The 23,054-nt window shown below is 33.2% G+C and overlaps 1 protein-coding gene across 9 annotated transcripts; it reads right to left on the bottom strand.

The window, feature by feature from the left end:
* Window positions 1–922: 922 nt before the first annotated feature.
* Window positions 923–19,673, bottom strand: LOC132707034 (phospholipid phosphatase 3-like). Of its 9 annotated transcripts, none has more exons than XM_060678683.1 (4): window positions 19,177–19,673; window positions 4,236–4,413; window positions 2,191–2,672; window positions 923–1,451 (listed from the first exon to the last, which is right to left on the bottom strand). In XM_060678683.1, the coding sequence occupies exons 1-4, from the start codon at window positions 19,237–19,239 to the stop codon at window positions 1,161–1,163; spliced, it is 1,014 nt and encodes a 337-aa protein (XP_060534666.1). In that variant the 5' UTR covers window positions 19,240–19,673; the 3' UTR covers window positions 923–1,160. The 9 variants fall into 9 exon arrangements, with proteins under 9 accessions (XP_060534666.1, XP_060534680.1, XP_060534671.1 ...); XM_060678697.1 differs by lacking the exon at window positions 19,177–19,673 and adding an exon at window positions 13,964–14,122; XM_060678688.1 differs by lacking the exon at window positions 19,177–19,673 and adding an exon at window positions 10,111–10,161.
* Between the last annotated feature and the right edge of the window lie 3,381 nt (window positions 19,674–23,054).

Below are 23,054 nucleotides of genomic sequence, written 5' to 3' on the forward strand. Positions count from 1 at the left end.
TGAAAGGTCTGTGATGTTTGTTGTTTCTTCGCAGGCTGGCGCTGTCTCTTGTGCATGTTCAATAGTTCAATAGTTTTTATAGTTTTTATTGTTATCATTTTCTCATTTATATTTAAGTGGTTTTAGTTTAGTGTGTCGGAAACATTGTCCTCTAATTGGACAGAATCTGTCTGTTACACAAAATTATTATTATTAAAAATAATAATTTATTTATAACAACATTAATTAACATTGCCGAACAATAATATGCACTATGGACTTCACAGTCTGTGCGAGCACTTAATAACATGGTGCTGAAAACACGTTAGAAAACAATACAATACAAATTTGTGGCGTAGATTATGGATTAGATTTTAAGTCGAATGTTATAACAATAATAATAGGCAGGGACTATACCCAGCTAGGTTATACAACTCGTGCTAAGCATAGAACCAAGATATCAAGATATTTTATTATTTATTAGCCACTGCTTCAGTTTGCTTTTTATTTTATGAAATGGTTTATTCTTAAATTCAACTGGAAATATATTTTTGGTATGATTTAAAAAATCAAATCTTACCGCTGATTTTATATACAATTGATCAATTTGTAATACTTGGACACCTTTAAGATATATTTTTGAGTGAGAATCAAATGTGCAATTATGGCATCATTTGTTTACCAACGTTGCTTTTTGATATTACTACGATATGTAAAAACTAAGTTTTATTCCTTCCAAAATTTAAAACCAATTATATCGCCCCAAAAGTAATTTTTCATTCATATTCTTATGAAGGCGGACGCCTTTGTTTATATTTGTTTGATATAACGTTATTGGTTTACACTCGATGTGCTATTAAATTTAATTTGATTTGTTTTGTTTATTTAATATGTAAATATTGGTCTGGTGAGTTTAATTCGCATTTTTTTAAGACACACAGAATACGAAAAAAATAATACTATATTACATCACAATATATGTACATCAGACGGAATAAATACAATACAAATAGTGCAGTCACCGTGAATAAATTATTTACACGAATGTGGATGGGGAATTTTTTTAAAGATCTTAAAAGACGAGCTCTGTTCTCGAAAATAAAAACAGTGAAAGAAGCTCATAGGTCTTTTGTTACTAACTCCATGTTGTCCTTTCTACTTTGAAAATACTGGCATTAACTTTAGATTATTTCACTTCTAGCGTCCTTATTTTTAACATCTAGTAATGTCGTCGTTGAACATGCCACTCTAGGAATGCTCGTCGGTAACAATTTCTTGTGTATGATGGACACACTGTAGACAACGCACATCGCCCCTAGGAGCATTCCAGCAGCCACGTCCCACCAATGGTGCCGTTTGTCAGATATCCTTGTTAGTGAACAGACTAGGCTCCAAATCACCAGAAGTGATACCGAAAATGGTTTGAACAGCCTTCCGGTTTTCACTGTTGGCAATCGTGTTTGGATGATGTACTGAAAAGAAAAAATATATATTTGAAAATTAGATTATTCAACGTCTTAATTAAGAATAAATGAAGAGCGGCACAAGAAAATTTTCTTCTCTGACAAGAGTCGCCATATACACTATTCAAAATGGAGAGTTTGACAGTTCGCAGTCTTATCCGATTGAATGACGCCAAGATTTTTTCAAGCATTGTTTTCAGTTTAATGATAGTTAGATCACACTCCTGATGACTAGTGTAGAGGTGTTTGAATCCTATCCCAACCCCTCCCACCTCCTAGGGGACTGCATCATCATACCAGCAACTACAACCACGCTTGACACGTATGTTTAGCTTAGATAGACATCGGTAATAGACCGGACTGTCTTACTTCAAATATACCCAACGTAAATTGGGTCACGAAAACGTATCGGTTAACCGTTGCAGTCTCAGAAGCCGTTCCAACAATTCATTATTATATAACATCATAAACTATTAGCAGTGCGAATATTATCCATTAATTTCGTAAAATTTGTAAAAACTTAACCAACAAACGCCAGTTATCAATCTATTGCCGCCAACATGCTCATGCTATAAGTAAATCATTTCCTCTTCTACAGTTAATGAAAACGTTTTGGGTTAGTTTCCATCATGTTATTATAATTTTTAGTATTGTAAACTCATTATTTCATCTATATCACTAATGTTTAAAAAAAAATCAGTTTTTTCAATGTAATTCGGTTTGCGGCTATAACCAACAGAAAACTTACCGCTTGGTACAGGGCTACGAATACTGAAAGCGATGAATGCCCAGACGGGAAGCTCCTAGAGGTGTCCGTTAAAAAATAGTGACCAAATTTATTGTTCCTGCACTCGTAAGTAGTCACGTAGGATCCGGCGGAACAGTTTGCTGCAGTGTGGGGTTGGCAAACGTCAAAAAAGTTCGGTCTGTGTTCACCTATCAACACCTTCCCGACTTCCGTTAACAACAGCACCAACGCACACCCGGTCAGGAACTCCTTGTAGAAGTACCACAGCTCGGTAATGCACACGTTCGACGGGCTTCCTTTTCTAATGTATTCGGTGAAAAAGAGAACGAAGAGGGGTATCACTAGAAGGTTGCCTATGAGTAACACTGAAGTGCTTATAGTGTCCCCGGTGTACGGATGGGAGAGCGATGGATCCTGACAGTAGAAACCCGACTTAAAGCCGGGGATAAATCCAAATTCTAGTAGTATAAGGCAAGATAAAACTGAAAAAAAAGTTAATTTTCATAGTGGGAAAACGCTAAAAGAAAGTTCGGTTCGTAAACTGCAAATCGGTAGTGCAGAAATTGAGAATAAAGTTTTTGCAAAAAAATATTATAAATAGATTGATAACACCAATGACATGTTTAAACCCATGTACCGGTTTGCATTCTACATTTGCGAATTGAAAAACAACTTACAGGCAGGAAATCTGTGGATTCGCATTGCAAAATTATTTAGAGAATCCGCTAACCTGCATTAGAAGAACCAATTAATAAGATAATATAGGAAACCTGTTGGCGATGTATTTTATGGAATATACCGTGCAGCAACTACAGAAATTTCGATCATGTCTTTTTATTTTATTAATATTGGTTTCGAAGAGCGTCTACCAGTTTTTAGTAGAGTTATTAATAAACATTACGTCAGACACTGTTAATTGTTAATCATAAGTTCCACAAATTTTCCCGCCAACTTATTTATTACGTTATTTTAGTGTATATCCCGCTAAAAACAATTGACCCAAGACTATTCGTCTCTCGGCCTTTATGTTTTATTTTAAAATTTGAAAATATGACTTCTAAGAACCTAAAAATCACATCAACGTCAGAAAACGCATCCAAACGTTTCTGTGATCCTAATAAATTGGTGCCTGTTCACAGTCAGCTGAATACAATAAACTGGGTTTACAAATGAAAACGAAATAAAAATGAACTAGAACTTCGCCATTAATCTACTGATTTATCGGATAGAGCGATAAAATTATAGACGCAATTAATGAATTAGTGCAGAGCACCTAAATAAAAACTCACCTTATTATGATGTTACCGGAATCTTTTCATATAAATTATTTAGTTCTATTTCAGTATTAAAAATAAAATGTTTAAATGAAAGAATTTATTACGACCCATGGCCGGGAGGAGCCGTGTTTCCTTTAGATATAACATTAAACGTTAATTAGTTCCAATAGACAAAACATATACGGGCTCAAGGTTACACAACCTAAATTGCGAAAGTAGTTTACTTGATGGCGCTTGTTAATTTTTTTTCCTCTACAAGTAAAGTAATTTTCGGGTGCCAATTTACCTTTTTTTTTTTTTGATAGGATAGACGAATTTGGCTGATATTCGTCGCCTAGGATGTAAACTACTATCGATTTCTCTAGGTAGATATTCGACAGCATAATAAATAAAAATACAATAGATACAGCACATTTTAGTTTGTGACGCTGCAAAATGTATTTCTAACATCCAAGTAAGTCGAGTGTTTTTATCTATTATTGAAAATTGATCAGATTTCAATTACATATGTATGAATTTGAATATTATATTCACAGCCTTAACAATACGCGCTTAAAAATTGTGAAGTGATGAAAAGTATAACAGAATCGCGATGTTGCAAAAAATTAGGAAAATACGAAAGATCCTCATGTCGTATTTTTGACAGTCCCCAAAATTGCCAATAATATGGTTTCATTGTTTCTTTATGTCTGTGTTGTATGTCATTGATATATTTGTGAACGATGATGTGTGAAATCGAACAATTAAGAGAATTGTTTGTCGACTTACCTACTACACAGATAAGTGAATTGATTGCGTAGGGCAAGCGGAATCTCTGTCGCAATCGCAACCTAGCGGTCGCCTTCTCGGTCGTGGCGGTTTTGTCGGGATCTGTAATATTTATTCTCACGATAGGTTGCGGAGCTGCGCGTTCAGAGTGCGCCGGCGTCACCATTCCTTTATTGTCCTGAAAAAGAAGCACAAAGCGAATTAGACGACGCAACTGTGATTTCCAAATTGCGGACGCAAAACAGTAGATAACCTAAATCTTGACTGACTAATTTTTGAGGCGCTTTCGCAGCTTTCTTTGAATCTTTGTTTTATTTCGTTTCAAAGACATAATCCCTAACATTTTAAAAAGCATTCAGAAAAATAACAAAAGGAACCAATTAGCAGTTTCATTGAGAATTGGCAATTTAAGTTACATTTTAATTGTGTTCCGCCGTTGCATATAGCGGAAAGGGAAAATGACATTAATTTTTCTCTGGATGTCCCCTGGCACTGCTCTAATTTAACCGACCCCGTAGCTTTTACCGTTTCCGAAGACTCCATGCCGCACATTGGATGACACAGTAGGATAATACAGCAGAGCGACTAATTAATTAAAACCATCAACTTTGGACACAAAAGCTGCTTTTTCCTATAATCAACAGTACAAACTATATTGCTTCGCAATTAATAAAATATTATCAACCTCTTAAAGATTTATCTATATAATAATTATCTAATTTTGTTTCATTGCTCCACCAAAATACAATTATTCTTTAAAGTTGACGTACATATTGGATCACCATTTTAATTGGACGAGGGTAAAGTACCATCAAAGCATGGCGTTAGTAATTGGCACTTTTTGTGTTTTGTGTTAAGTTCTGACACAATTTTGTTTTAAGGTTAAGTATATTTAAAATATATCAATGGCTTACAGGATCTATTATGTCTGTAATTTTCTTAATAAATATAATCGATGGAGATACGTAAAAAGACTTTTTGTAAATAGGTATACAGTACCGAGTGAAAATACATAGAGAAAATAAGTACGAGTACATATTATGCAGGTCTTTTTATTGTTTTCATTTCGAAGTAAAATTTAATTAAATTGTTTTTTAATTTAACTGGATTAATTTAAATATTGGTAATTCAAAAGAGCGCAAATTACATGTTCAATCCGTGAAATTCATTTTCATTTAAAATATATTCAAAAATTACATCACGTTTGAATTAATTAATTAAAAATTGAAGAGCAAGTTACAAATTCTCTGCGGTATTTAATAATTAGTTTTTAAACCATCTTGCATATTTAACTATAATGTCAAAACAAACCTAATTACAATCAACAAAAGGCAATCAAAGTTATATTGCACCATTCATCTCTAACCCCAATAAAAGTTGTACTCTAGCATTAAAATTAAGCTGTAAGACTTAACGGAGACCACTGGGCGATCGCATCGATTTTTAATTTGATTTTTAAACCGAGTTTTTGTTACGCGTCCCATTAATACGCTAAAAAGTCAAAACTTTGACATTTACAGACCAAAAGAACTTACGAGAAGTTTGTCCCTCGAGTCGTCACTGTGAAATTCATTCGTATAGCTCAACACTTCGACGGAATCACTAACAACAAGCTCATTTTGCATGCTTTTCATTTCACTTTATCGAACATTTGGACATTGACACTTGCCAAGAAACAATTTTTCCTTAACGGAAAAATAAGTGTGCGAGAGTTCTTTGTTTGCATTTTTAACGCGATAAAGATAACTTTCATACCCACCTCACTGATAGTGAGATTTCAGCGCGACGACTTACTATAAGATATTTCGATAAACAAATAATCAAACGTTATAGGATTGGCTAATTTTTGTTCGACCCGCACACAGGTGATATTACTCAGTGTCTATTATCTGTATATTTTATGACGGTCTGACTTCCAATGAAACCAAAATCTTTCGACATCGTGTTCCATACAAGGAACAAATTTGTCGGTACCCACGTACAGTATAATCAACTAATCTTGACAATGGCTGCATTAAATGTCTTTCAATTTCTTATAAGTTCTAAACAACAATCAAAATTTAAAAGTGCTTTTGCAGACTTTAATCAATATGCGGTGTGTTGTGTGTGTGTTAGGTGGTTTTAACATCAATTCAATGTTATGACAAATTGTGTGTTACTTCATACAACTAATGTGAAATAGTTATCACTACCACTACTAAATATGTTTTAAACTTGATAATCTTTCTAGTTTTGTTAAGTTTTTATTTCCCCGAAATGAGATTGAAATGTCAAAAAGTTACTTTTTGCTTCATTATGTAAAATATAAAAATTATCGCAGCTTTTGCGCCTTCTTCACATACGGCAGGTAAATGAAAGTCTTCCAACGAAGATTTCTTCAAACGGTGATGTTCGATTAACAGCTTTAGCTCGAAAAATCAATACGGTTTCTCGACATCTTTCTCCAATTGCACTGAAAAATATTTTCATAACTGCTTCCAAATCCCTGCCGAAAGAAAGAAAACCAAAAAGAGTAAAGCTTTGAATTACAAAGTTTAGTGAGTAACCTTTTCTCTGAGTGATACGGCGGATCCCCCATGGGGTGTTTAACTTCAAAACTTCTACTTCCATCAACTTACAAGCAGAAAAATAATATCCCTCAGTCCACTCAAGAACCAGCCACGTCATGGTTTAACGTTTTTTTTTTTATATTTCTTATGTTTTTTAAGGCGTTTTATAATTTTTATAATTTTATTTATTAATTTATAATTTATTATTTATTAAAACAGCCATACAGCCATAAATTCTGTTATTCTTTCAAAACATAAGAATTTTTACCGTCCCGAATTAGATTATATAAGTACACAGACCACAAAAGAAAATGTGGCATGAAATATTTGAGTTTAATTAAAAATATAAATTAATTAAGGTGAGCCATATTTACCTCCACTACCTTAATCCTTTTTCATAAAATAGCCCAAAATTCATGGATCCAGTTAACATTTATTTATTTAAATCTACAATACAACACTTTATTTTTTTTTTATTCTCACCATCTTAATCAAACCAAAACCAAAAAGTTGATTTAAAATAGCCTTTAGTTAATAATCAAGCAAATCACAAAACTACTCTATTTAGGCATGAAAACTTATAGTGGGTACAACCACTATTCTATTCGAGTACACACGTATATTTTCAATACATTTACAATAAATAACAACAATAAATATTTACAATACATTACATGCCATATTTAATATTTAAATAAATTCTTACGAGCAGATTCTCTATATCGCCATTATCGAACACAGAGCCAGGGATACACTTCGAGCTCCTCACCGGCATGTTCACACTTTGGCGGTTTGTACACAAATGTTGGTGAGCCATTTTCAAACCAAATACGCAATAAATATCTGTTAGAACTTCGCTGAAGATGTGCGAAGGTAAACACATTAAGAAATTTAGGTTTAAAATTATGAACCTAAGCCAGGAAATGGCATACAGGTGCATATTTACACCTTTTGTGCCTAACGTGTAACGCCATAAATTATATTAACCTTTTGTGTACTAATTCAGAGGCGGTACCACGAAATACAAGAGTTAAGTAGGTACTGCATATTACAAGAAATAAAAACGCGCCTTTTAAAGACCATCAATTGTTTTTATTAATAAAAATTGCAATTATCTAGGTTTTAATCGGTTGTTCACTTCCATTTTTTCTTAGCTCTGCGATTTTGTTAGTAGTAATAATAAACGATAAAATAAAAATAAACTAGAAAGGTTAGCAAAATATTAAGCCAATATCTCGAAGAAGTGCTTAAAATTTAGTGCGATGGAGCGGATTTATATCAGAGCAGCGTTGCCAGCGTTACTTTATACATCTTTGGGGTAGTGGTCTATCGTATAGTGCAGCAGCTGATCAGAAAATATCAGAAAAGTGTACTGATTGTTACAAAAGCAGAAATTTCAGTTTTTATAGTTAGCAATAGGTCATTCATAACTTTGATATAATAATTTTAGTAGACACGATCAGCAAATCCCTATTCTTAAATTATCTCAGTCAGTTTGGGCCCCTATTATTCGTTTAAAAAACAAAGGTTATTATCTTGAGCAGTCTTAGGAATTAAAAGTAAATGTTTTTCTCAAACTACGTGAGAAAAAATTTTTAGTCGAGTAAAATATAAGCAATACATACAAAATGAACTGAAACAGGAAAACTTGCTCACTGTATTTCGGTAAACGCAGTTAGCAACACCTTAAACTTAACTTAAAACTTTTAATAGTATATTATGCAACAAGTGCGGTAAACGACATTAGACTTACGAGTTTATTAGACACGAGCGGAGCGCGTTTTTAATAAACGAGTGAGTTAAAAAGTTTACCGAACGTGTTGCATACTATACTTTTTCTACGACCGTTAGTTTTTGGGTACATTTTCGCAAAACAACAAAAATACATACATTCTCTGAAATATCTCCGAAAACATCCGATTGCTCCCAAATCCGTGCGGTAAAATCCCGGAAATGTTCGAAGTGGCTCGGATTCGTGGGAAACGAAACTGACGTGGTAAAGTGACGCTTCCCGCACGCTAGATCGGTATGTAATTAGGTATTTTACAGACGGGAGTAGAAAAAGAATTTTATTGTAAAATTCTGGGTTAGTAAAATTCATCATACTGCATGCATTAAATATTTCAGAATCCCAAAAAGGTGGGTATAAGAAAATCTGTTCCAAATTAGCTTAGACTAAAACGTAGAGTTTAAACTAAATCTACCGGTACAATAGAAATCTGATAAATATATCTGACCAACATTAATGATCTGCGAATTCAAAGTTTTCTTTTTATATTTTTGAAACGTTCAAATTTATAAGAATTGCCTTCTCACACTTTACTGTATGTTCGTATTTAACTTTTGAAAATAAATTCGGTAGATATGATTTTAACATCCTTGCGTAAAATAATTATCGGCCAAACCGAAGGACATGCTGCTCATTAGACTGTCTCGCTCCGTGGGTAGCAGGAATGCTAAAAATGTGTAAATCTTAATCGGAGAGTCCGGTTTGGGATTCGTCCGTGAAATTTTTTCTTTAATAGTAATCAGTTTCGAGAGCCAGTTCATGACTAATCGTCATTACCGGTCAATACGCGGTGCTTGGAATTATTTAATTGCACATAGTGTGCTACAATTTGGTGATAATAGAGAAACGAAAAAATAAAAAAAATTGCTACACAGTCAAGTTTCAATTCGAAACACCACGATATTATCGACCAAAAGGGGTGTACAGGTAAATGAGTAAGAAGAGTTAAGAATAAATAATTAAAAAAATTGCGAAAGTAAAAATATATTCATTTTTAAAAATCATGAAAATTAATTGGAAATGTTTCAAAAATGACCCGCATTTTCTATAACGAAAATTAGAAAATATACTAAAAAATATATCAACTGCACAATGAATTTGAGGAATTTCTGGGAGCAACTGTTCAGTCCACTTATTAACTTAGTATTTCAATACCCATGTTTATATCGTACCTAAAATAGCATATTACGCAAAAAATATGCCAAACCCTATTTTAGGAGAAAAATTAGTGTATGCAACTAGTGTGTTGCTAAACGTCTTCAGTTACTCGTTTATTAAACAATCAAATTTGTAACTAATTTTAAACCCATCATAACTCTTCCCAACGTGCTAGAGTCTTATTTAGGAAATAATAAAAAGGTCTAGTGGCAAAATTGCTAATGATGTGCAAATTATCTTTTAAGCTGGGGAATTTCAAATTAAAATAAAATTTTATAAAAGAAACAATAACTGAACAATTCAGAATCTTTTTCCATCTGTGTTTAATTATTATGACGTTTTCCCTTCTTATATGTAATACTGGATGCTATCTTCTTACCAGTTCATCATTCTCGGTTTTTATGATTGTGTTCATAATTTTCACGACACGAAAAACGTCACAGAAACAAAACTATACCAATTTTTAAATTATGAACACCACTTACGAATCCACGCACGGTACACACTGTTTTAAAATAATAGGGGGACTGAAGTAATTATTGATAAAAGTACACGAATTGTTCTACCACTGCATTCGAGAAGAGGATGTGGATATTAAACTTTCGTTTCGTTAAGGGTCAGAAATATGTACTCACTGTATTCATCGTTTTAATTCGACATGCGGAGATTTTAGCAGTGAGCGGTTTGACATCGAATAAAAAAAAATATTCATCAATCTTTCGCAAATTTTTTGGGTTTGGAGAAAGTATTTTAAGATCCAACACTATACGGGGTGTTTTTGGTAAAAATAATTCGATTCGGCTGTGTTTAACTTGGTAAATTTTGATTTTACTCGATATTTTAGAAATTGTTCAACATAAAGACTCGTTGTTGTGTTTTTTGAATGGTACATCCAAGAATAATAAATTAATAAGAGATTATATTGTTAATGTTTATATTGAATATTCGAAAGCATTTCCTTCGTGCTCAATGCATTTTTGCGCTCGCTTAAACGCGCATCTTATAGCTACTAGCCATATACTGACAGTACAGGAACTCACAACGCAAATATGTAATTTTTTTTTGAAAAGGTTCATTCAATATGCGCATGCGCGAGATTTAAAATTTAACTAACTAATTTTAACTAATGACAAGTTCTGACCTTGCAGCTTTCAACAAACAATATGGTCGCTGACAGCGTCCATGTTTGGATGCGACATTTTCGTGGCAGTATTTTTTCAAAATATGTCGAAATCCTATTACATTTTCAGGCAAAAAAGGAGTTCAGGTCTGGAGAAGCAGTGCAGAATTGCAGCATCCGCGTCGGCGGCAGTATAATTCTGTAATTAATTTGGCGTTTTTGTCCTTCAAGCTCTGCAGATACGATGCAATTTTCACATGTATTTTTTTATGTAAGCTAGTTTTTTTTGTAAATCGGCGCAAAGCCATAGTTTTCATAAACTCATAGGTTTAAGCTTCATTGAAAATAACTTTGAGATGCTACATGTCGCACATGAAACATCTAAGTGAAAAAATGTTCAAGAAGCATAGACAGCAATTGACAAGGGATATTTCTTATGACTGTTCAAGTAAAAGCTCAACTTGTAGCTTAATTGCTTTCTTATATTTCCTGTAATTCTTGTACACTAAAACAAATTAGCCAAACATCCTTCGTAGCCATTTTAGTGTACCTAAAAATGTAGGGAATTCTGTTTGGTAAATTCACATGTAAATATTTGCGTAAGTCTATTTTCCAGTTTGTTAAATGTGAAATATATAGGCATCACTGTATCTCTAAGAGTATTGAACGCACAAATTATACAAGTTTGGGAGTACCGTACGGCACAAACTGTTCTGCTCGGCGTTGCTACTTATGTTCGGATTTCAGAGATTGATGCTGCGTTCTTATCAAAATTAATCAATTTTCCATAAAAATTACGGCAATGTCGCAACTCAGACAGTTGGGGGGTGATGCATGCGCAAAAGATCCATACCTTCTCTATGAAAATATTATAGCCACCTGTGGCGCATCAATTTCTAAGCGATATGGATGCTAGCCATGATTCGCTATCATGTAAAAATGATTACGGTAATATGGAAAATGTTCAGACGGCAGTAAATAATCTCATATGCGAACATTTATTCAAAACTTTAATAGCCTAAACAATAAATAATTCCACCAATTCGCCTAAAATAACTCTTTATATCAGAGTTTTTTCTGAAATTAATCGAAAACGCGATTTTCGATTGTTTTCCGTTAAAACCGCTTTGATCGGCGGAAAAAAATTACACTATCATTAATTCAACCGACCTCGTATCTTCAATATTAGTTAGCACTTATTTTCTGTAAACTTAGCCATTTTCACCAATCGCAAATAAATAATATTTTTCCATCACGTTACAAGAAACGATTTCCCCTTACAAAAACCAAATTTTGACAGTGATCTTTGGTTTGTTTTGAATAACAGTTTTGCTTGCAGGCGACCAAAATTCTTTAGCGATGTACGTCCGAGAAAATGTAAAACGCGTTTTTATATTGTAATTGAGATTATTTTTTCCTATCTCCAAAAACTCATAGTTCCGAAAACGTCAAAAATAGTTAATTTTAACTTCCCAGTTTCACACTCGGAATTTTTTTGGTATCAACTTTCATTATTACTCACAATGCAATTTGAAGTGGATATTTATCAAATTTGACTACAGTTACTATTTCAACGCAATTGCGATATATCAAAAATATACTACAAGTCGGAGTTTTAGGGGAATCTACCAAATTTCAAACTTGTTTGAAAATTTGGTTAAATTTAGAAGACGGAGCGACATTTTGTCTTGTAACACACCCCCTCCTCCCAGCTAAAGGAAAAAAAAAACGGATGGACAATGATTGCAACGGCTAAATCAAACCGTTTTCTTCCTGATTGTTAATCTTTAGACACTGTGGAATGTAAACAATGAAATAGGTTTCGGTCCTATGCAAATAAGTCGGGGAGTGTTAACTGGTATAAAAATATACATCGACTACAAATTGTGTGACACCGACGCCAGCCGTGTACGAAACAATGGTGAAACAAACTCCGAATGACGCACAAAAGAGCTTTTAAAGCTTTTTACATAACAATCATATGATAACTGTCAAGACCGTAATGGCTTAACATTTGAACAATGAATTTTCCGACAAATGGGTGCCAGTTCTAAAATTGAAAATTTTCGATACAATGACGATAGTGACATAGTGTTTTTTTATCTGCAGGGCGAGTCTTTAAATTCAGAAATATGCTCGGATACTTAATTCTATACAGCGGATCCCGAGTTTGAGATATGACGAACTCTGTTTTTTAAAACTAACCAACCATATTTTTGAAACCATTTCTGAAGCTTTTTTTTTTTTCAATGTCAATGACGATAGTGACAGAGTGTTTTTATATCTACAGGGCGAGTCTTTAACTTCAGAAATATGCTCGGATACTTAACTTGACCACATTCTATACGGCACGTCCCAAGTTTGAGATATGACGCCCTTTGTTTTTTAAAACTAACCAACTATATTTTTAACACCATTCCTGAATAATATATATTTTTTTAATTTCAATGTCAATGACAATAGTGACAGAGTGTTTTTATATCTACAGGGTGAGTCTTTAACTTCAGAAATATGCTCGGATACTTAACTTGACCACATTCTATACAGCGGATCCCAAGTTTGAGATATGACGTCCTCTGTTTTTTAAATTAACCAACCATATTTTTAAAACCATTTCTGAATAATCTTTTTTTTTATTTCAATGTCAATGACGATAGTGACAGTGTTTTTATATCTACAGGGCGAGTCTTTAACTTCAGAAATATGCTCGGATACTTAACTTGACCACATTCTATACAGCGGATCCCAAGTTTGAGATATGACATCCTCTGTTTTTTAAATTAACCAACCATATTTTTAAAACCGCTCTGCGGGACGGAGTCAATACCCGACGCAGAAGAAATCCAGGAGTGTACATACAATATTTTTCAATGAAGGTACACAGGCCTGATCAATTGCAAAATTTTATTCCTTGTTATTTAAAAGAAGAAAGAATAAATTTCAAAAATCATAAACGAACATCTTAGTTTTCTAGTTTTCGGAATTCTTTTAAAAAATATTTTGTATATTTATATTTCTTATTACTTGTTTCATTCAACTGGTTTATTGTTTATTTAATGGTATTTTTTTTACCCTACATACAATAAAAACTACTACTTCTACTATTACCTACCTTAATAATTGTGTTACGGACGAAACACATCCCGAAAGCAGCAAAAAACTTAACAACGAAAAGCACGTTCCAAAATCGAAAAAACTTATTCCTCACGTACCAAGTTAATTAGCAGTGTTCAGTCGTTTGTCATTATCGGCGTTTGTTTTCCGCGACGATAAAAACCCAACTACAAAAGTAATGTAGTCTACCGCAGAAAATAAAATGCGTAATACGTAACGATGATTTATGTATTTGAAATTACTATGATTATTTGCAACTTGTTGCGGTTTTAATTTCGTTGCTCCTTCATCGATAATACTGAATAACGTCAAATATATTGTTACATCTAATGTTTATTAACGAAATTAAACAACAGTTCGACACCATCAATCCCAAAGTCAAGACTAAATTCAACTATTAAATTTACTTAATTTTTCTAAAATACGAGTGCAGCATCTGCAGTTTATACGACTGATATTAAAACGTTATCAAAGAATTAGGAACAATAGTTAAATAAGAACAGACGTTGTTCAGATTTTCACATAAATATATTTAAATGACAGCTGGATGGATGGATGGATTTTCATCAAGTAAATGCCACTTCAGTATTATATTAGAGTCCTCCTATCGATATAACGTTTTTACGACATAATCCGGTATTTAATTTTGGTAAATCTTTATGAAGGTGTAACCGCTGGCCTATCTCGCTTCGGTTTCTCTTAGTGACCCCACGATAAAAATGCTGAAAGCTGACAGATTTTTGTAGAGTTTCATCGATGAGATTCCTCGATTATTATTAGTCCATGCATTCTTACATTATCTCCTTTGGAAAACTCTAAGTTATTATGTAAATTGCAAAATTGTATGTTACAATATGACAGTGTTCTCAGAGAGCAGCTATATTTTATCTCATTTCCTTGTCCTTTACGGACATCAGCCGTGCAAAGAATTGCATTTTTTTCTCCCTCAGAAGAGGGATGTGTCAACCAATAACGTTTTTATCAGACGCTTGGTAAATCAAAATCCAGAACTGGTGCAATTGCAAACAAATTAATTTAAAATTAAAATTATATTGTAGAAAACATGGAACAATCAAACATGAGTTCTCAGTATGTAACCTAAGTATTTAAAATTAAACTATACGTTTATTATTATTGATATTATTATTTTTGTTTGTTGTATTTGGAATATTTTGTTGAGACCTAAACTCCTAGCTGTTTTATTTTTCTACTTCCCTACATTCGATTTTCAAATAGAAAAATTTGTTAACTAACACCAGATCCCTCATTAAACCTCCAATACATACGCTCAATCATGACCGTGTCGAAGAAATTCCGTTAACCCTTTTTTTTCAAATAAACTTCCATAAGCTACTGTAATACTTTTTATAAATAAAACTTCTGGATTCCTCCTGCGTCGGTTTTTATTGACTCCTACCGCTACCGTTTCGCCAATCATCCTGCTGGCTTCTTCAGTGCTTGAATGAAACTGTTTCAGGTTCGACTCAACAAAAACCGACGCAGGAGGAATCCACAAGTTTTATAAAAGGTATTACGTTAACCCTTTTAAATTTAATTAAGTCTTTAAAAAGTGGCTACTAAAATAATTTTCGTATCTAGCGTAAACTGCTTTCCAAATCAGTTTTTCATTTGTCCATATAGAAGACTTTTTTGATAATCAGTAAATAGTAACTTCCCATTTTCCTTGATACCGCTATTATTTATGTGTGCACGCAATGACATGCTTTCTATGATTTTGCGATTAGTAGTGGCTCAGTGCATCAGTGGATCATTAATCACCAGTGAACTCTCATTTCTCAGAAATAACTGTGAGCATCTCCCTTATAAAATCTCGCTCTCATTTTAAACCTCTCTGTTTAGACCTCGCTCCTTTTCTGTAAGCCTCTAGTAATAAATATTTGAGCTCATCAAAGGGGTTTAAAACAGCAGCCAGCTTTAGAGAAACAAAGGTCAAAGCGAGAGATAAATTTAAAAAGAGAGAAGCTCACTCCTACCCTTGAAGAAAAGAAGGATCACTAGTGGTCAGTAATTCTGGGTAATGCTGCCATAACTATGATCAGCGAAAAAACTATAAGAATTACTTTACTTATTTCCTATTCTTTCAGCCTCTCAATGATTGGTGAGTCAGGTTCCAATTTTCCAAATTTTTACGCACATGTTCTTGCCTAGCAACTATGAAAATCGTTTACATAGCGTAAAAAATCATTTATGCATGGCTATTTCGTTTAAATAGCTAAATGGGTGTGAGTAATTCGTACACTTGTTAATTCGATTATATTTAGACACTCTCGTTTGCATTGCAGTTGCGTGTCTCCCTCAGTAATGACCAGCAATTATTTTCAGGCGGAGAACAAAAAATGATTTTCTGTTAAAGATTTACTTCAAAGTTAAATTAATGCATCAGCTTCGTTGCGGATACGGATGTGGAAATTTGGTGATGATTTCATTGTTGTTGATTTCCGTAGTTATTTTTAAATCTGTTTGGTGATTTATGACTAATCATGTTTCCGATAAAGTAAGCCAAAACCGACTACATCTCCGGAATCTTTTTAAAAAGCAAAACGATTTGGAACGAACTCTGCATGTGTGTAACCGAATGAATGGAAGCGCTGTAATTAGTAAACAATTAACTCTTCTACAATAACGGAGGTCATTGAGTCAACCGGAAGAACAAATAAATAACTGAGAACCATTTCTCAGTAAACCTTTCCTGCGATATGGTTAAAACAAAGTAAACGACTTTTTTTTGTTAGCTTTTGACAACATTGTATAGTTAGAAACTGTTGAATGCATTTTACTCTTAAATCATATAAACGAAATAGGTACTTGGAGTCATTTTATCGTAGAAAGCATACAAGCATATAGCTATTAAATAATATAGTGCCCTACCACAGTAAAAATTGTACGAAAATATCATAGCCACCGGAGGCCCAATATCAGTAGGATGTTATTGGTAACACCTTTCAGAGTTATTTGCTACTGTCACAGGATACTAGGAGTCTGTGCCATTGTTGTTTTGATTTTTGGTGTATATTTCCATGTTTTTATGACAAAAATTCCTGCCCACTGTAAAACTGCTAAGGAAAAGAAGGGTAAATTGCTTTATGTACAACTTAATATAAAAAAATTAAAAGTGGTTTATATGGGACTCCCACTGACAAATTCTATAATTTTTTGGATTTTTGGCAAATACGAGAATCTAATAAGATCTTAGATGAATCCTGAGTGATGTATATTTATTTTTCATTTAACAAACTGGATGGGCATATTTTGAGAACACACTCCGTAAAAATGCCGTATCCCAACTTATTGACCATCTGTCAGCGGCCATGTTGCTTGTTACTAGTCAAAAACCAGAATTTGCAATTACAGTTGTCAATGGTTAAAAATGAGATTTTAAATATCACGCATGTGCATGCTGAATGGACCTTCTCAAAATTGTTTTCATAGTTCATTGTTCCTGTATTATCAGCATAGGGAGGGCCTCTATATTTTTAGTAGCCTACAAGTTAATAAATAAAAATGAATTCCAGAGATCCGATATCTCAAAAATGAGAAGCCCTTGCCGGCCAATGTTTATAAGAAATTGTTTCTTATAAACTTAGAGACTTAGAGAATTGCATTAAAACATTAGACGCCTCAAAAAACACCCCTGTGTAAATAACACTCAGACGGTGTTTTAAATGATTTCTTTAAAATTCACTTGTTGTGTCTGGAGGATGTAAAATTGGAGGTAACTGTTGTTTTTTCTAAAATGTTTATTAGTCCACCTCTGATAATTTACGTTTTGATATCTTCAGTGCATTATAGAGGGTGTTTCAAAAGACGCGCGCCAACGGTCGACTGGAGATTCATCAATCTATCAAAAAACAAAAAAGTTCATCTAAACTGTTTAAAAAACTGCTTCTTTTAACAATATGTCAAATAATTTTTACCTATTTTTTTGAAATTTGGCAACGTCATTTGTAATGATGAAGGACCAATTTGCTTGAACTAGATTCAAAGTCCAGTGCAGTCCGGGAGGTAATTCAACCAATGGTATTGTTAAAGAAACTGACTTTTTTTGCAATTTTTGTTACTTCGAATACGGTGCTAAAAGTACAATATGTGCGAGTCTAGTGTATCTCAGGAGATGCTCCCGCCCAAATGTAGAAAACACTATTCTATTGAGACTAAGGAAGTTATAAACAATGTTTATTTGACTCTCATTGAACGTGGTGCCAGCAAGCAAGCATCTTTAGGAGAAACGGCCACATTGACGAAAATTCCAACATCAACTGGATTACCATGTAGACACCACCGCTTTTATTTGAAAGTTGCTTTAAAAACAAACTAGTTCCAAAGATTCCTCCTAATAGCGTCATTGTAATGGACAATGCAAGTTATCACAGTTGACAGTTGACTAAAACAACAATCCAAAACTAACAATCCAAAACTACATGTATAATAACGCCATTTTTTTTTACGAAGATTATACCAAAAAGCAATTAATTGGGGTTCTACAAAACCTGAACCTACAAAAGGAATACGTCTGAATACGCTTCCACCTTGAACATGTTTGGTACTAACTGAAAATTGCCATTCGTAGTAACAATGTTTTTCCCCGTGTTAACTCCAATGTCCTTAAACTTATAGAAACCGAAGTTTTTAACATCCCTCCACAAAGTTGGGCAAATTCTGTTAAACATATAGAACAAGCAGAACAATCGTATATCCATATTGCAAATAATATAGAACAAATATTAATTAGAAAAGGCGATGATAGCGATAGTGATACTGATATATTATGTGAATAATTTTAAGTAATTTAAGTAGGTAATAAAAATAATATGTAATTTTATTTTAGATTTAAACATAAATAAATATTGTTTAGTATCTTTCCTAACAAAACCCTAAATAATTAAATTCTAAGCAAAGTACGGCCCTGTTCGCCATATTTCATTCTTACAGCTTGCCGGGTCTTTCCTTAATTCGTATTAGTTAGTCACTTTCTTATATCCATGAACAAACTTTACCCTCCGGTAATAATTTTGTGGCACAAAAATCTGTATCTACAAGCTTGCGTATCGTTTTGCCACATCGGCAACATTCCGCGTTCTATAATTCCATAATTATTGGCATAGCGCGAACTGCCCGACAGATAATAAATTAAACCACAACCAAAATCGCGTGCGTTGCATAAATGACAACGCTTGAATAAATAGTACTTACAAAACACATATTGCCGGTGGACCCGTAAAATTCTCCCTTTTGAGCGTAAACATTGTTCATCATCCTCTTCTGTTGCGTGGCGTCCAACCAATCGGTGGTTACTCGGAATCTTCACCGCAACTTTTTTAAATAACGAAACGCAAATAATGTTATTTGCCTAAACGGTTGTAGTGGTGAAATCGAACAGGCAGCACGCACACCGTCGCGCCGACCGAAGGTAAATACCAAAGAACCACCACAGGTATAACAACGAACGCGTTACATTCAAACCGACCATCGATTGGACTGAGTCACATTTTCGAAGAAGTGGTAGACCGGATTCATTCCGCGTGTGGAATTTCTTCTTCGGCTCGATCGAAGAAATGTTAAATATGCGGCAACGGTCCGCCGCGTTCGTAAGACGGTGGGTAGGCAGCTGAACACTTTCGTTTTTCGGGTGGAAATTAATTAAAGTGGCCTCCGAGCCACCGCGAGGCAAATGGTGTCTGTCGGCTGACTAACAACTGACAGTTGCCGCGCTCTCGGCATTTTGATGGGCCGGGACGACTTATTGCCTCCTGTAGACCCTATTGAACCCATTAGTTTAAATTAATAGTAATGTTCTTTTCGAAAGAAACACGTGGCACATTGGTCGACGGAGACGCGCCCGGATTGCGGCGAAAATTGGAAACAAAATCCGCGCCGTATAAACGCGGTGTGTGTATGTTTCTGCATGGATTTTTTTTCATGAAAATATCATACATAACTTGCCTACGAAATTGCACAGATAAAATTGGCAGCTATTTTTACGAACGAAATATTTACTATTTACAAATCATGCTGTTGGCTTTTTCGAAGCTTAACTGAAATTTCAGAAGATTTTTAAATTACAGTAACAGATTATAGCAGCCTGTATGAAAGTTCCTTTGAAAAAATAACAAAGCAATTTGTAAATCCAGACGTAGCGTTTGTTTTCATTAGATTCGCGCAGTATATGTTAAGTAAAACTAAACCGTATTCGTCGGAGGCTTTATTCAGACAAACACAAACACTAAAAATTAATCAGTTGTCCCATTTTTTAAGGTATTATGACATATCTTCCTAAATAAGTTCAGATTTTGACGACAACACCGTGCCTTTATCAAATGTAATATTTACAAACTGCCTGCTACTATAGATATAGATAGATACCGAAAAATGACAAAACCTTAATTAATGTTGTGGGAAATTAAGTTTAATAAGGGAGAGGTATTTAAATTAAAAAAAAAATAATTTTCTGCTTTTTGTGGCGGTATGTGAAATATCAAAATTGTCGTCAAAAATGTGTTTTTCTGTTTTTAAGTGTGTATCATAATTAGAATCTAAACTATTTCTTGAAAGATCTACCTGTTTGTTCAATATAAATTTTAGGACAAGATCCGCATTTCAACCTGTAGACGCTTGATTTTTTGAGAATTTGGACATTTCGTTTTATTGTTTTTTAAAAATTTTCCTATTGTGTGGTTAGTTCTGAAAGCTATTTTTAAACCACAATTTGACAAATGTTTTGAAACTTTTTCACTGGGTTCTCCTATGTATGTAATTGTTTTAAATTGTTCGTGTTCTGTATTAGGTTTTGGATAAATAGAGTTTACTGTTGTCTGTATTTGTTTTTTATTTATAATTTTATCGATAATGGACGGATTGTAGCCGTTGTTCAGCGCAATTTGTTTATTGATATTAAGTTCTTTGTTGTAATTTTCTGTATTAAGAATGGATTTCCATCAAGTAAAAGCCACCTCAGTTCAACATATCTCCCTTATTAATAAAGCTAGATTGTTTTTCCTATGTTTTCATGAAAAGATGAAAGGATGGTACAAACAGAAATGAAATGAATTTTGAAAGTATTTCATTTCTTGACAGCTTTTGTAACTCGGTTGTGTTTAAACTTACGGAAAAGGGGAAAAGGATATGGTTTTTTTCCGTAGGATCCAGTTTTCTTTTAAAACTCCTAAATTTTACTATATCAACCAAACTTGTATATTTTTAATGCAACACCCGTTCTTGTAATAATTTTATTATGCTTGTAATTCGTTTTTCAAAAATTTATAACATATCTTACAAACTGTTTTAAATAAAAATCGTACATAATAATTTATTATAATTTATTACAAAAAGTTGCCTGTTAAAATTAACTCGTATGTCGCATTTTGTTTTAATATTAATGGCCATAGCAGAAGGAAGCAGGAATCTGAAATTAAAAGAATAATTACAAAATGTCATGACCGTTTGACAGTTTAAGCATATTAATTAAATTTAAAGATACTTTCCTTCCTTTGCGTTTGAAATACCTTTTACTTGTTACATAATTTTGAAAAGTTCATAACATGAATAATAAAATTATTAATCACATGGTGTTAAATTAAAGAAGCACAAGTTTAGTTTATATAGTAAAATTTGTGAGTGTTTTTAACCGTTTCGATAAATTAATGCATAAACGAACTACAAAAAAGCAGGTTTGAGTCGCGAAAACAACACACGCTAATTTTATTAGTATATATTTAAAAATAAAAACTATTCACAAACAAGTATATTTGGTTGAATGCGAGCAAAAAAAAAAAAAAAATGCGACAATTCCTAAAAGCGTCTACAAATGGTCAACAAAGCCTTGTCCTATAAAATTTCCACCATCTATAATATGCTAATATGCTAATATGTAAAGAGAATTATTAAGACATAAACCATTCTATAAAATAAGAAACAAGATAATGAGTAATGAGATTATGAGTAAAAGAGTTGACTGTTTCTAAAAAATGCACCTATTATTGTGTCGTATCCCGCATCTGACGCACTCTAATTGTTAACTAGTCTTAGGGTAGAAAAACGAATGTAAACTAGGAAGAAAAGAAAGTAAAAGAAAAATACCAGTTAACACCGCAGAATGCGGTCAATTGTGGAATATAATTCCAATTTGATTTGCACAGACTTTAACTGCTTTTTGTCCAGAAAATTTAATCGGATTTGGACATATTTTGACGAAAAAAAGTTGTATCCAAAGAAAACTGCCGAAATCAGGAACTGTCAACTAGCGGCCATTTCGGTAACGGAATGATATTATTGGTTGAAACCGAGAGTTGAAGCGACAGGTCTTATTGGTTGAAAGCGATTTTTGAAATAACTCGAACATGCGCATACCGAATGACGCTTCTCCCAATTTTTTATACTTTAAAAATGGCTGTATTATCAGCGTATGCAAGGTTCAATATTAATTAAGAATATGTTAAAAAAAATCTGTATTTCAATTTATTCTTAATTACACCTAATGTAAGAGAATACAATATTGAATTTTATACATCACTTTAAACGTTATACTTACCCATTTCTTTCGCTTTTAATTTTGGAATTATGTAATTATGAGTTATTGTACATTTGTATTAAAACGACCAAATATTGAAAACTACGTTAATTAAGTATCAAAAGTAAAAAAGATGTAAAACCACCAAAATAAGGAAACCTATACTTTTTTGAAAAAATAAATTAACTAATAAGTAATAAGAAACATAAGATAGTTCATAACAATTTTTAAATCAAAACTATTTTAATCGTGTCCTCACAAGTTAGTAGAGTTACCGGTTGCCGTTAGTTCATTTTATTATTATTCACAAATTCGTGTTGTACCGAATGTGACAGAGCATCGTAGATACGTTACTTCTGCATAAAAATCATATTCTTTGACAAGTCGCGTATACAGCTTAAGAAATTTTATATTCGACGTTTGTATTTCAAGTTTGAAATAATTCAGAACTTTTCATAACGTTTTTTCGCAGAACAAAAAACGAAATAACGGCAAGGTTTAGCTATGAGAGTGAATAATTTACAATGGAAAAATGTAACAATATATAGAGCATTTTACTTAAAAA

Source organism: Cylas formicarius, unplaced genomic scaffold, assembly GCF_029955315.1.
Source record: "Cylas formicarius isolate icCylForm1 unplaced genomic scaffold, icCylForm1.1 PGA_scaffold_10__41_contigs__length_53128322, whole genome shotgun sequence".
Lineage (NCBI taxonomy): Eukaryota > Metazoa > Arthropoda > Insecta > Coleoptera > Brentidae > Cylas > Cylas formicarius.